The sequence below is a fragment of the Macrosteles quadrilineatus genome, unplaced genomic scaffold (assembly GCF_028750875.1).
Source record: "Macrosteles quadrilineatus isolate MER2022 unplaced genomic scaffold, UCM_ALF_1.0 Scaffold_6__1_contigs__length_79288215, whole genome shotgun sequence".
Classification (NCBI taxonomy): domain Eukaryota; kingdom Metazoa; phylum Arthropoda; class Insecta; order Hemiptera; family Cicadellidae; genus Macrosteles; species Macrosteles quadrilineatus.
The window spans coordinates 38,316,140-38,330,971 of NW_026542599.1; the positions used below are offsets into that span (position 1 = coordinate 38,316,140).

The following is a 14,832-nucleotide window of genomic DNA, read 5'->3' on the forward strand; positions in this document are numbered from 1 at the left end:
TTAGCTGTTTAAAGTTCGTGGTTTAGCTGTTATTTTACCCCCTACACATTTGAACCGTTACAAATAAACATATGATGTTCCACAATCTAATGCTAAACCTGGTAGGATTATGGACCTTAAAATGAACCTAGGTTATATAACATTTCAACAGCTTTTCTTAAAATCTAATCATATTAGAGTGTTGAATTTCAAAACTTGCATAAGGAGATCAGTCGGTGGGGCACACGGGAGGGACTAAGGCTAACATATCTTGTAGTGTCAGCGTTCGCCGCTAGAACCGCTAAGGTGAAAAAGTTTGAATTATTATTTTTTTTAGTTTATAGTTATAAAATTAACTTTTTAATTATAAAATATTGTTTTAAAATTATAAAATAAATTTTTAATTTTTAAAATTAAACTGCCATAACATAACCTAACCAACCAGACTTGCTGATAATATAAAAACTATATAAGACAAAAATCTAATTAATTATTACTTATAATTTTAATTAATTATAAAATTAATTTTAAAATTTAGTATTATAAAGAAACTGTCATAACCTAACCTAACCAACCAAACTTGCTGATATGAAAAATTTGTTGACAAAAAGTTAGTGTTGCCAGCGGGTTTTGAACCCGGGACCTCCTGAACACCAATCCGAAACGCTACCAATTATGCCACGAACGCCGCTGGAAACTCATCGTTTCGTTACGGTAATCGTGTTGCCTCAAGAGTAGACATTAGCCACTAGAGATATGACGTCACTACACCTTTAGCCTTAGTCCCTTCCGTGTGCCCATTCCGGAGATCAGTGGTTTGTTGTATCCAAACACTAAAACTGTATATCAATGCACATTAAATAGAAATAAAATTATTTTTTTGTTTGGTATTAATTTTTTTAATTTTTAATGACCTAGTTGAAATTTTACAGGACCTATAAAAAGGTCACAGAAGGCAGTAAATATTCATTGAGCATTTTCAAGGGATTTAAATACATTATTCGTTAAATTTTTTTATGAAATGCAAATTGTCGCTTATACAACCCCAGACATTTTTGACAACGTTAACAAGTCACTAAAACCATCAATTCTTAGGCAACTTTGACAAATTATTCTAATTATTAACACGTTATTTACTCCATTGACTTCTCGATACCTCAATAAAAATATTATTCAAAGATTGTTTATAAAGTTATCTAGCCAGAGGAGAAGAGGGTGACCTTGAATGATAAGACAGGAGTGATTGACATAACTGCTCTGGTCAGTGAGTAGCCATGAGGCTAACAGTGTGGCGTTCAGTGCAATCAGTGGTCAAAAGTCATAAAAACCGTTCATTCTCCAGTTCTTACCTACAAAAGCCACGCCTCAGGTAACAATATTATAATCTATTTAGTACAATAGCTTTAAAACAAATGTAATTTAGTGTCAAAAGTTTCTGATATAGAGAATCAAACCTTTTGCTATGGTACAAGTGTTTTCGAATGCTACTACGATGTTTTTTTTACAATTCAAAACCCTGGTCTTGTTATCTAACTTTGACTTTTTTAGAAAGCACTTATACCAATGACAATTGGCTACTGTGAACTAAAATCGAACCAGTAAAATTCAGATTTGAAGGTGAGCTAATTCACTCTGCTTCTACTTTAGTTTATGCAATTAACTTTTCTCTTACTAGATAAATAGAGAGCGATACAGAATGATAAATCTATTTTTTTCTTCAAGAACTCCTTCCATCCAAACAAAATTCCTGACAGTCAGGGGGTTTTCATCATTATTACTTGAAACAGCAACACCACCTACTTTTCATTTAAGATGAGTGTAGAAAGGAGGGAGATGATCTGGGTAGCATTACTGACTAAGATCAGCTGTTTCTCTGCTCAGGATCATCTATACTTATTTAATACGCAAGCACGTTTTTTTGTGACAATTACTCCTCCGAAACTACTGAACCGATTGACATGTTTTTGGTGTCATTGGAAAGAGCGTAACGTGAAGTTGTGCAGGAAACTTTCTTTTTAGGGAAATAATTAGAGAGTGATGCCTGGGGCCCTACTACATAATAATTGCTGTGTATTTTGACTATTAATGTATAATACATTTCAATCAAGGATTAAGTACCTTAAAGTTTACTAATAATGTATCTAACTACTTTATTTTAATGCTGGGAATAGTAAAATTCAGTTGTGACTAAGTTACCATGATTTAGAAAACTTTACTATAATCTTATCTTACTAATATTATAAATCTGAAAGTTTGTGAGTTTGTGTGTATGTTTGTGTGTATGTTTGTGTGTGTGTTTGTGTGTGTGTTGCTCAATCACGCATAAACTACTGGACGGATTGGGCTGAAATTTGGCATGATGATAGCTCACATTCCCGATTAACATTAAAGCATATTCTTATCTCAAAAACCCTTTCGGGCTCTGCCCCAGTGGCTCTGTAGTCCCCCATGTTAATCTTATGATTTTTCATATTTAAAAGGAATTAATGAATCTTAACAGCTGTTTCAATTAAACAAGTTGGTTCTGTTCTATGATGTTCAATAGAATAAAAGTTAAAAGGATTACCAACAGGGTGCAGCACTATTAATTTTTTTTAAATATATGACAACAGCTAATTTCCAACCAAAAGATGAGTGAGCATAGCGAACAAACTTCAACCTGGAGGCGAGTTAGCGTAGCGAACGAGCTAACCTGAAGGCAAGTGAGCGCAGCGAACGAGCTTCAACCTAAAGGTGAGTGAGCGTAGCGAACGAACTTCAACCAGGACGTGAATGAGCCATGCGAATACTTATGAAGTTAAACGGGGCGAAGCCCGCGGGTACAGCTAGTAATTTATGTATTTAAAATCACAAATCTTTGACATTCTTAATTCATTAGAAACAAAACAGCTGATCGAGAAATCAAACAAATCATCTACTTCATGTGAATGTTTTTTACATAAACATAGTTTTTTTTACCAATAACTTGATTATCTTTTACTTGTGGGTGTATTTTGAGTTTGCAGTTATGAAAGCACCAAGCCAAGTAACTTTTATCTCATTTTCTGTATAAACTAACAGTATTAATGAATTACTACATGAACTTTACAAGTTAGGTAATTAATTGTCAGTATGCCAAGGGGAAGAAGAGTGGGTCGTCGAAAACAGTCGAAGGCGGAGTCACCCATCTAGAAAATCGAACTGAGTTATCAAAAAGGGCCTCATTAATGGCACAAGGCTGCATGTGATCAGAACGGTTAACAACAATGTAAAGTAGAATGTAAAGTCCTAACTGGAACAAGTGAGTAGGAACATATTTTGATTTCGAGGATAAAAATTTGCCCGTCTGAAACAAACTTGCCTTTTAAAATGGAAAGATGCTAATTTCTGTTATCTTTGGCATTTGCAGCACAAGCACTTTAATTAAAGAGCAACACTCTTCTTAGCCAGACCAATTTCAGTCATGAGCAACTAACTATATATATGTTGTTTTAAGTAAGGCTACATCTTTTAATAGGATACGCGCATATTCATTACGGAAAATTCTGACCAGGGTAATATTCCTGAAGGTAACTTTAAGACTAAAATCGTAGTATTCATAGAAATGCTTTTGTGAAAAAAATATTGTTTTTTAGTGTTTATTTTTAAAAGTGTTTTCTCCAAGCAGCATTTTATGACCCTCAAACTATGCTACATAGGCCTATTGATTTGATATGATAAAATGTTTTGTTAAATGTGTTTTTTTAATCTTTAAAAAAATAACTACCCTATAACATACTTGAACATGAACACTTATTAATTTACTAAATATAATATGCATACAGCTAGAAAATGGCTGGACTGCTTCCCTTCTAAGATTTTATTATTACTGTATTTAATTTTCGACGTTGAGTCAATATATAACACGATGAATTTGTTTTCTAAATTCATGTGTTTTTGCGGGGCATTGAACCGCACAGGTTCACTAGTTTATTTTTATTAATGAAACATTGTTTACCTGGGCCCCTTTTCAACCCAATAGAAAGCTATATTGACTTTTCTTGTAACTAGACTAGAAACCTTTTGATTGTCAAAGTTTTATCATTGACTATTGGGTACTGAAGTAGACATCCCATTTATGAGGACCAGCTGTTGCCAATTTGTCATTAAAAAAGTAAGCAGTTGTGTGAGCCAGTCATAGAATGCGCTAGTGTCTGAAATGCTAATTTACACCTTATTTTTTGTTATTGACCACGTTGATGGGTCATAACAGTTGCTACAGCTCACCATAAGACATTCCTTAAGTTTAACTTCTACTTGGTAAAAAGCTTGTGTATTCGACAGAATTTAGTAATTTAGGTCAGCGGAATCTGACGGTGCTCACATCAACTACAACGATTTTGATAAAAAGTCTGGCTACAAATTTTACATGGAGTTATATTAATAGTCAAAGGTTTTATTCTGGATTTCATAAAATAAAATTGTACCACACTCACATCCTCAAACACTGCGGTACTTCCTGTTGTCATAAATTCCGCCCCTTTATCACAACCTGATAACAATGAGCGATCAACGGATTAAGGGTACAATAAGCCGCAATAGTGGGTGTTATCGGAAGCTCACCGATCTAGATAGTTGAATGAACCCAGATATTAGACGCTCACGCAGAAGATAAGTCCACTTCACCTGGAGTAGTAAATATGTGTGTCTACCAGTTACTTATCTGTACTTGAGTGATAATGTTAGATGTTGTTTGAACTCAGAAACACAACATAGTGAGTTAAGGTTTTGATGAACATGATTTGCGTATAATGACCCTTTGGTTCACAATGAATCTACCTATGTTTACTAGAGCTTTGCGTCAAGTTTGGAATGTGAGGGAGGCTCATTTGTGTTATCGTTTTACTCCATGTTTGTATAGGTAGGTGCTTTTTAGTGTCAAAACATACTTTTACAAAGCTGGGTAATTGAGTAGTATTAGGAGTCAAGTTTTATTTTAATTTTACATAAAACTATAAATTTCCAACCAGACATTAAATATGTTTGCACTCGGTGAATTTAAAAATAGATGGATTCAGCTAAAGTTCAAGTATAATCTCAACGCAATTCAATAGTAGAACAAGGTTTTAATCAGCTGTTCTTTATTTTTGAAATGCACTTGTTGTTATTCTGCTATCTTGCCCTTTGACTTCTGTTGGTGATATTAACAACTGTTTTTTTAAGTTAATCACATCTGGTTTTGGAAAGCAATTAAAACTCAAGGATATTTACTGATTGATTACTTTAATTAGCAAGTTATTTATGAGTTTAATTGCATAGCAGAGTACATTAAATCAATAATGTCAACCAGAGAATTGTAATAAATGCAACTTCGTATTTTTTCCTTATATATTCAAAACAAAGTGGTTTTAAAATATTGACTTTAAAAAGTTTTTTTATAAACTTCTGTTGCAAAATCAATTAAACTCAACCATCCAACACTTTTAGTTCCTTTATAATTAATATCACTAAAATGTATGTGTTGTTAATTAAACCCTCATTATTTACTGATAATTCCTGCCTTTAATTAGTTTGCCTAGTTTAGAACAAGCTCTTTAAATTAAATTGGTCAAGTTAACCTTTTAACTTTACAATTCCTCTTAATTAGTGTAGTTTTAATTCTACTTAGAAAATGTATACACCTTGCAAATCTATTGTCGCAGCTATAATTCCATGATACTATACTATTCTAAACAAATTTGTAAATCAAGAATATTAATTTTCTATTGTCTCTAGTATACTTGATACTTGTTAATATCCCACTGGAAGCGTATCTACGCCGTGGTCGTCAATGTATTATATTTACTCTTCATTTCTCTTATTCTGTTACTCTTCCAGGAAATGTTTACTTCAGATCACATTTTTTTATTCTGGTATTTGTATTTTGATTTCTCTCTCCACAAATAATCTACCAAGACAATGGTGAACAGAAGAACCCCTCTGAACACCCCTTGAACGTATCCCAAAACAAAACTCACATTCCTGTTTTTGCCACAGTCAATGTCAAATCGCGCTTTTCCTTAAGTGTTTCTCACTGATCAGATTGTCTATTCAATCCTGAGAAAATTCAGAAGCTTTTTGATCATTCAAAACTGTGTCCAGCTGTTTGATCATTCAAAACTATGTCCAGCTTAACACCAAACAGCTGCCAAAAAAAAAAAAACCGATTTCCAACCAGAAACATTAAATATGTTTGTACTTGGTGCGTTAATAATTTTGTGGCTCGATTTTCAAACGATCATTGGACTTAAATATATAAAGGTTAGACCAGCTGATCTTAGTGAGTAACAAAGTTGTCATCTTGCTCATTTATTAACTGAGCAAGATGACAACTTGAGTTGAACACTCATTTATTAACTTTCCCTTAAAATACACACTCCAGTGTGCCTGCCTAATGCAAGCTTATCACTTTGATTCAAAAACGCCCTAGATGAATCAGTCTTTCATCTTATCAGCGTGAGACATCACAAACTATTTTTGTTATTCAGAGACACCGCAGCTTCTGTAATCCTTGCCAAAGATGATTATCAGACAGACTCACAATATTCGGCAGATCTTGCGGAGTTCCAGGCTGCCTACCCGGACATCGAGAGAGCCCTTACTGAGATGAGAGAACGATATGCTGACACGGAGGCTGCCAACCAATGGTTCAAGAAGGTAAATTAATGAATAGCAATATCGTTGTGCTATGAGATGTAGAAAGTAATACGATTGCATTTATACATTTTCATGCATATACCTCTTGTTTGTTATTAATATTTAGAAATGTTTTGTTTCTACCTTACAACTCACTTGTTGGGAAGCGAGCTATGGTGGAGTGGTTAGAGCGCGGGACTTCAGTCCCTGAGGTCCCGGGTACGATCCCCACCAAGTCACCAATGGATTTTATCTAAGTGATAATGCCGCAACCCCTAGGTCTAGCCTGAAGTAATGTGAAAAACAATCCCAGGCTCGTGCCTAGCGTCCTAGGAAAAAAAACCTTACAACTCAAAATAGATGTCCATATGGTTTTTCTTCAGTCAATGCTGGATGTTGATGGATTAAAGTATTAAGGAGTGCAGTGAGTAATTCTATTGATTGAACTTCATATCCACCTTTGTCTGATGCTTAAAAATGATATAAGTAAACAAATTATGTCTGGATTTTAAGGTATAGACGAATATTTATAGATTTTTCCTGCAAAGATTGTTGTTTCAAAATTTCAATTAATTTGTTTTTACTGGTTCGTATTGATTCTTTTGTTCCTACAAACATTATGAAATTACTTTTTGACAAGATGGTATGTTTTCTTTCCACCATGAAGTAATAGTGAATTGTCCAATAGCTTTATGTATTTTCTCATGCAGTAGTCAAGTAAATAAACATGTAACCCCCAAACGTCACTTTTGGAGTGCAAACAAAAATATTGAGATCAACAAGACTTTGAATCATTCCTTTTTCATCAAATTAATCCAAAATTTAATTACAAGTCTCTATTGTTACAGGTTCTACAATACAACATGCGTGGAGGCAGTCTTAGTCGAGGCCTAGCCGTAGTACAGTCTTATCATATCTTAGCAGCACCTGAGGACAATATAGCATCCAACACGAAACTGGCACAAGTGATGGGATGGTGTTTGGAACTGGTGAGTGACTTTTAGTCAGGGAATAACTTATCACCTATTACGAACTTTTTCAAAAAGGGATATAATTCAGCTAGCTTGTCTAAGAAAATTTGAGTCCAGGGACTGATAGATACTCAATAAAAGGTTGAAACATAATACTGATATTTCGTCCTAGTATAGAACTACTTAAAAAAGTAGATTGAAGAGACAAATTTTTGAAGGTGGGATGTGGTGGTGGGCGAGATGGCTCCAATATCATCAAACAATTTTTCCAATGTTTATTGTATGGGAACGGTCCAAGCCCTTATTTGACTTCCGTTGACCTGAAATCTGCTAGTGGTAGCCTAACTCCGATTCACTAAATTAAATAGTCTCTCAAAAGACCGTGCTTTTACTATATGGCTTGCCAGCTGTCGAGGTTTGGTTTTATTTGAGTTCAACTTTAATCTCAGCTGATGTTACTTCCGGTCTAGCAGTCCTGTTTCCCTACCACTCAAATGTGTCAATTACTAACATTGTGTTCCACATTCCTTATCTTCAGTTGCACACCAGCCTAGTCCTAACTCAGGACCTGATAGACCAGGCCCGTGAGAGGCGGGGAAAGCCTTGCTGGTATCTTCAAAATCCCCGCCAAGCTCCCGACGGAGCCGCCAGACTGTTGGACTACAGCATCTACAAACTACTTAAGAAACACTTTCGCAAGAAGGACTACTACATTGATGCTCTCGAGCTATTTCACACAGTAAGTGTTTTCGTTTGAGAAACTTTTTATCCTGCATTGTATTTGAAAGAAAGATGTGGTTTATTTATTTGGTATTTCTACACCATTGACATTTTTTACGTTTTGTAAGGAAAACTTTAGTTATTAAGTTCATATACACATGCCATAAGATATATGGGAAAAATAAATCATTTTTAAAACTTCAATACTGCATAGTTTTGGCATTTTTCTAATCGCACAAAGACCGGAATTTATTTTATTTATAACAGTGTGAGTATAGCATCACTAATTCAACCCCTATTTCAAATGACTTTTGGCTCCAGAATCTATTTCCCTTGGGATTGAATCGGCAACCTTCAGGAGTTGAAGAGAATCATTTTTTTTATTTTTTATTGTTTTCAGCTCAACATTGAATAAGGGTTTTAAGTTAGATTAGCATTTAAGTTTTAATGTATAATTTTATTAAACTTTTCAATTAAATAGGTGATTATTAAGTGCTGAGGTTTTATTTTTGTACCATGATCATAGGACAGCTTATTATTTAATTCATAATAATTTCCCCTTAGGTTTAAAAAAAAATCAAACGAGGAAAACATAGCAAATACATATTTTGAAAACAAGACCTTGATATACTCATTGAACTTTGATAAACGTGTTTTTATTTTGATAGATCTTCTTTCATTGCTGAGGGAAAATAATTTTTTTGCAAGATATCTAAATAAGTTTAATTTAAGTATAAACATAAGATTAATAATTTAAATGATTAGAATACATGAAAAAGAAAGAAATGTTGGAATAGTTATTTGTGTAACTAGTGGGCAAAGTGGCACTTTGTCGTGTTACACATTATATTCTTCCTACAGTTACTATATAAATCATATAAATAATTAGTCTTTCAAACACTGTACAACACGTTTTTAGGTTAGGTTAAGTCCAAACATTGAACGAAATGGGAAACGCTGTACCAGCTGATCGTAGCCATAATATCTTTAAGTGTTGCCAACTTATTTTCAAGTGTACACGACTTGCATAATAAAAGCACACTGTATTGTGTTGTTTTGTTGGAGGAATACTGGTGAGTGGCAAAAAAAACTGTGCGACAAAGTAAAGTGTGCGGCAAAAGTAAGTAAATCCAGCAATTAGCAGCTTTATGTACTAGGCCTACAATCAGTGCAAGAAAACCCACTTTGTCGAGTGACTGTAGGAAAAAATAGTAGGCTCCAACTGTACTCAAAATGATAATACAGATTAAGTCTATGAAAAATAGCTATATCACAAATGGAAAGTGTTTTAACACACCATTATCCACAGTAATCCAAACACAAATAAAATTAAAAAATACAAAAACTAACTACAAATTCAAATCTATTGATGTGTTTGATCCAACAGGTTGGTGAGAAGGCAATGCTTGGGAAGATATTGGACATGGAAACCAGAGGAGACCCGACGCTAAGTAGGTTTGACATGACCACTTACAACACTGTATCCAAGTATAGGAATGCCTATCACTCATTCAAACTGCCCGTGTCACTGGCATTATACATGGTGAGGATAGCACATTATTGCATAAATGGTGAGATTATGTCTGACGGGTTATTGAGGGAATTTTTAGTCATTGATTAACAAACCAGGATTTTTGTTAGGATAGCATGCTTACTTGAATAGAGAAGTCCGTTCTGGCACAAAAAACTTAACATACACAAAAACTAGAATTTTTCACTGTTACTGAACACATTTTCAACCAATAAAGATTTAAATTGGGAAAAGGAAATCTTTCTTGTTATGTGGATAGCAGTTAATACACCTTTGTATTAATTTCTGATGGTTTGGGGATTATGTTTGAATTTAGATTAGGAGAAAGAGGGATTCTAATATAGTTGCTCAACAAATACTCAGGCAGATCAGTAAATGTACAAATATACAGGTCCAATTTAACATCCTCCATAGATTTAAATGCTTCTAAGACTATTGATTTTATTCGTCATTTTCATATTGCAACTTATTTATTTTTCAGGCTGGAATCAGGGACTCAGAAGTTCACAGGCAAGCGAGAACAATCCAGTTAGAAATGGGGAATTTCTACCAAGCCCAAGTAAGTGAAAATAAAGGAAAATGTTCTGACTGACCCTTACACATTCTTCAAAATAGTTTTATTTTTAACTTTTCCAAAAACAATGACGGTTAGTCATGAAATAAAAAAATTAGACTCCTGATCGGGTTGTTTTTACAATTATGATTGTATTGGAAGTCCAGGAATTAGGAAGAGCAAAGAAAGTTAGAAAACTCTTAACCAGCAGACACTATCATAGATTGTAGATTAAGAAAGTTTTGATGTGAGTAGGCTTAAACTGTCCTTACAGGATAAACTGTCCTACTAGTCCTTACTCCTATAGGATAAACTGAACAACCCAGTGAAGTAGTCCAAAAGCTTGTCTCCAAGATTTCAACTGTGGCAGTTTTTACCCTTTTGGTCGAGTTATGCTACAAAGATATTCAAAGTTCTAAATAAAGGATTTTGGGGCTTAAATAAAAAAAATTTTTAAAGAGGTTGGCGGCCTCTTTTAACCTTGCATTGCCCGTCTACAAAGACTATTTGCCCGTACGTGGAACATATCCAGCAAAGGGGTGAGCCGGTACAGTACGAGAGTAAACTGTACTGATAAAATGTTTGTGGCAGTGACCAGGATCCAAACTCAAGACATCGCTACTTTCGGCCCAAAGTCCTTGACGCTACCGATTCACCAAAGAGAGAGTAATTTGAACACACCGATAATGTCTGTGGGTTAGGTGATTGCTTTGGCTGCGAACAAAACTAGACTTTCCATTCCTATATTAAAGTTGTAGACAGTTCTAGGATAAAAATGAATGTAGTTGGATTGTGCAACTGACAAGAGTGCACTGATGTAAATTGCTGGTTTCTGTTGAATTTATATTTTAAGCGTAACTGAATGGACAACTTAAAGTAGACTAAATAATGTATGTCCCATAAAATAACTCAGTAAAAAAACCTAGGTAGAAAAAAGAACTTTGAAAGGAGCACACTGTGTGGGGGCCCTATGTGACCAATTCAACCATGTTCTGTTGGAACGAATAATTGGCTTTGGCTGATCCATCATACTATTATAGTATTCAATTCAATACATAAGGATGTAACAAAAGACTTTTTTGTGAGGATAGCAGACTTTCCTGAATGGAAAAGAGTCCAACTAACCCTTTTAAACTCAGGAGCGAGCTGGTCTAGTGGTTAGAGCGTCTCAGGTCCCTGAGGTCCTGGGTTTAAAATAAATCCCACCAAATCACCAATGGATTTTATCTAAGTGATAATCCCAAAACCCCTAGGTCTAGCCTGAAGTAATGTGAAAAATAATCCCATCAGGCTCGTTTTTGTCTTAGGACAAAAGAACTCCCCCCCCCCAAAAAAAAAAAACCCTCTTAACCTCATCCATTCCTTAATTGAAAATGATGCCAGTGCCAGAGAAACGTTCTAAATTTTGTGTGTGTGTTTCATGTTCCTAATTGGATTCTTTCCAATCCAGGTAAGCCTGCTATTCTTACTGAATAATCCCAACTCAAAATATATTCATTCAATATACAAACGTTACAGTCTGTAACGTTTGTATATTGAATGTTACAGATAATAGTAATTTTTGTGAATATCTGTAGACTGATTGCTGGTGATAAAACAATTAATTGTTGTTGCAGTGTGACTTCTTCAATTGCTACGGGGGTGGACGCTGGGACCATGCCACCCCGGGACATGATATAGAAGACGGACGTTGTACCTGGCTGATAGTTGTGGCACTACAGAGGGCATCACCTGCCCAGAGACAAGTGCTTATCGTGAGTATCACTCGATGGAAGATCTTGATTTTTAAAATAATGAGGACTTTTTTAGGCTGGATGGTAAGAATACTTTGAGCCTTTCATTAAAAAATTGGGCTTTTACCTTCACACCTAGGAAGCTGGCATTAGCCAGCCTTACTGGCAATAGGGTATAATAATACCCTGATTTGTATTACGCATTAAATGTGTAAAACACAGCTACAGCTAGGCCTAGAAGATGGTGGCATTGTGGTATCCCATCTCAATTGATAATAAATAATTATGACATGATTAATAATTCCATTAGTGATTGTAGTTAACTGAGGATTGAACCTCAGGTCTTTGGGAACCAAATCCCTGCACTCTACCACTAGAACGATGCTCCCTAAAAGATTGTTCTTAGATTAATCCGGTTAGGAATGCCTATTTCACACGATTAAAATAAAGTTTGGTCCATAGCTTAGGCCTAACAGAAATAACAAATGGGGTTTTGAGTTATTTTGTGTCTTGTTTCCCTGCGGCTATCAGTATGTGTTGATGTCAGATACATCTATTTAAATTTGACTTAATATTTTTTGTGCTGCAAAAGGCTGAGAAAATGTTGATGTTGCTAACTCAAATTGACCCAATCTTTTACAATAAGGTTTGATTTAAAATATGCACACAAACAACTGAAATCTGTTTTTATATTGGAACCAATGCTTAATCACAGTGGTTAAATCTGATTTAGCACATTCCTTTTTGTTGTAAAGAGTTAATTGCTAAAACACTAGCAATACCATCTTAACACAATTTGTAGTTTAACCACAATTAAATTATATGGGGCCGCATTTGTGTGACTATTTTAATTTATTGAAATCATTCTAAAAACAAAGTGTCTTACGACTACTATTAATTGGATATCTTTATTCCCGATACAGAAATATTTGTTTTTCTAGGAAAATTACGGCCAGAAAGATGAAGAGAAAGTTATGAAGGTGAAAGAAGTTTACGAAGAGATCGGCATCCCCCACACTTATAAGATGTTTGAAGAGCACAGTCTAGAACTGATTTGCACACAAATCCAACAGATCTCAAGGGGCCTTCCTCACCAACTGTTCTTCAGATTCCTTAAAACCATGACAGGACATTGAACTCCTACATTGACTGTAACCATTACAGTAGAGTCTCGATAATCAACCTAATCCAATTAGGAGGAAATTAACAAAAAACCGTTGTCAAAATAATATTTAAACATTTTTTTTTGTTCCATCTTTACATCTTAGGATGTAGGCTCTTGCGCCAAAACGTTTAACAGTCTAACCTTGACATTACAGACCTCGTATAACAATTTTTTTAATCCACTATAACTATCCATAAGACACAATCATGTGTCTACAAACTCTTACCTCTTACTCTCTCTTAAACTCTTTACTTTATGTACTTTAACTCTAAATGGCAAACAAATCATATCAACAACCTTGATTTAACAAATTTGTGACGTTCCTGGCTAAAATAAGACACCTCAATATAACAAATAGGCCTATATCATTGTCAGAACCTCTGCATGGCCAATTTAACACGTTCGCTGCTACGGACGTTCTGGAACGTAAGCCGGGCCACGGTGCCAGGAGTTAGGAACGTTCCGGAACGTCACCGTTCATTGTTGTTTAACGTTTCCATGGATCAGCAAGCTCGTCACGAGCGTCCTATATTTCTTTGCAGCTTATGGGGACGAACTTTTCTAACAATAAAAAATATAGTTTCCCAAAATCACCACCAGGGTCGTTTAGAACAGGGCTTTGTCCCACATCTTTCCTGATAGATAGCGATACTACTTTACCGACTGCAACCTGGGTAGTGCTGCTATCTATCAATCACTTAGTACTATGTCCAAAGCCAGTTTTATTGCAGAACATTGCCATCCAGTATAACAGGCGAGCATTAGTTCAGCTCCTGGCGCCGTCCCGGCATCTAGCGGTCAGCAGCGAACGTGTTAACCGCTACTTAACAAATTAACTGCGTCTTTCTCTCGATATAACGAACCCCCCACATTATTATTTTTAAAAAATCACAATTCTATCCTTTGATGAAAATGAAATGGAAAGGTGAACTGTAAGAGGATCAAAATCATGCCATGTGGAAAAAAATTATACCTTAAGATAATTTATACAATATTTACTTTGTACAAAGAACATGTGATTCATTGTGTTTAGTTGTTTTGTTACTACAATGTAGTACTTGTTATAAAAAAGTGAATTTACTGTTTTCAAAGAGTTTTATTGACCAAAGCATTCCTTATTTGAAACTGCTAAGTGCTAAGTGACTTGTTCTCTTTGAGAGGTACTATAAAAGGTATAAAATTACCTGAGTACTGTCAGAGTGATCCTGTATGATTATTGATTATGCGTTTCAAACAAGGACTCGTCAAACAGGCAGGGCATTTTAAACAAGGTTCAAAGAACATTTGCCTAAAGCAATTAATCATCTAACGTGCAATTTTGCTGCACATCTTGTAAATGAAAACCATAATTACAGTGATTTCAACACAAAACTAACCCCACTACATTTCTGCAATAAAGGCAACGTTATGGACGCTCTAGAGGAAGTCAACATTTATAAAACAACAAAAATTTAACCTAACACATTATTAAGCGACAAAATCAATTTCCAGTCTAACGCTTTTTACGATACTGTAATAAAGAACCAAGAACAGCTGATGAACAAGGA

The 14,832-nt window shown here is 34.9% G+C and overlaps 1 protein-coding gene across 2 annotated transcripts; it reads left to right on the top strand.

Annotated features, from left to right (window-relative positions):
* Positions 1–1,213: 1,213 nt before the first annotated feature.
* LOC128997675 (farnesyl pyrophosphate synthase-like) lies at positions 1,214–14,370 on the top strand. 2 transcript variants are annotated; one of them, XM_054423322.1, is made up of 8 exons: positions 1,214–1,348; positions 6,465–6,633; positions 7,461–7,601; positions 8,122–8,322; positions 9,691–9,846; positions 10,316–10,393; positions 12,004–12,141; positions 13,062–14,370. In XM_054423322.1, the coding sequence occupies exons 1-8, from the start codon at positions 1,254–1,256 to the stop codon at positions 13,254–13,256; spliced, it is 1,173 nt and encodes a 390-aa protein (XP_054279297.1). In that variant the 5' UTR covers positions 1,214–1,253; the 3' UTR covers positions 13,257–14,370. The 2 variants fall into 2 exon arrangements, with proteins under 2 accessions (XP_054279297.1, XP_054279296.1); XM_054423321.1 differs by lacking the exon at positions 1,214–1,348 and adding an exon at positions 4,729–4,858.
* Positions 14,371–14,832: the final 462 nt, after the last annotated feature.

Bases quoted from the DNA above. Each gene is read 5' to 3' on its own strand.
- LOC128997675 (XM_054423321.1), top strand. From the start codon at position 4,749: ATGACCCTTTGGTTCACAATGAATCTACCTATGTTTACTAGAGCTTTG. The intron at 4,859-6,464 runs GTAGGTGCTTTT...TTTGTTATTCAG, and splicing joins TTTACTCCATGTTTGTATAG to AGACACCGCAGCTTCTGTAA. The intron at 10,394-12,003 runs GTAAGTGAAAAT...TTGTTGTTGCAG, and splicing joins GGAATTTCTACCAAGCCCAA to TGTGACTTCTTCAATTGCTA.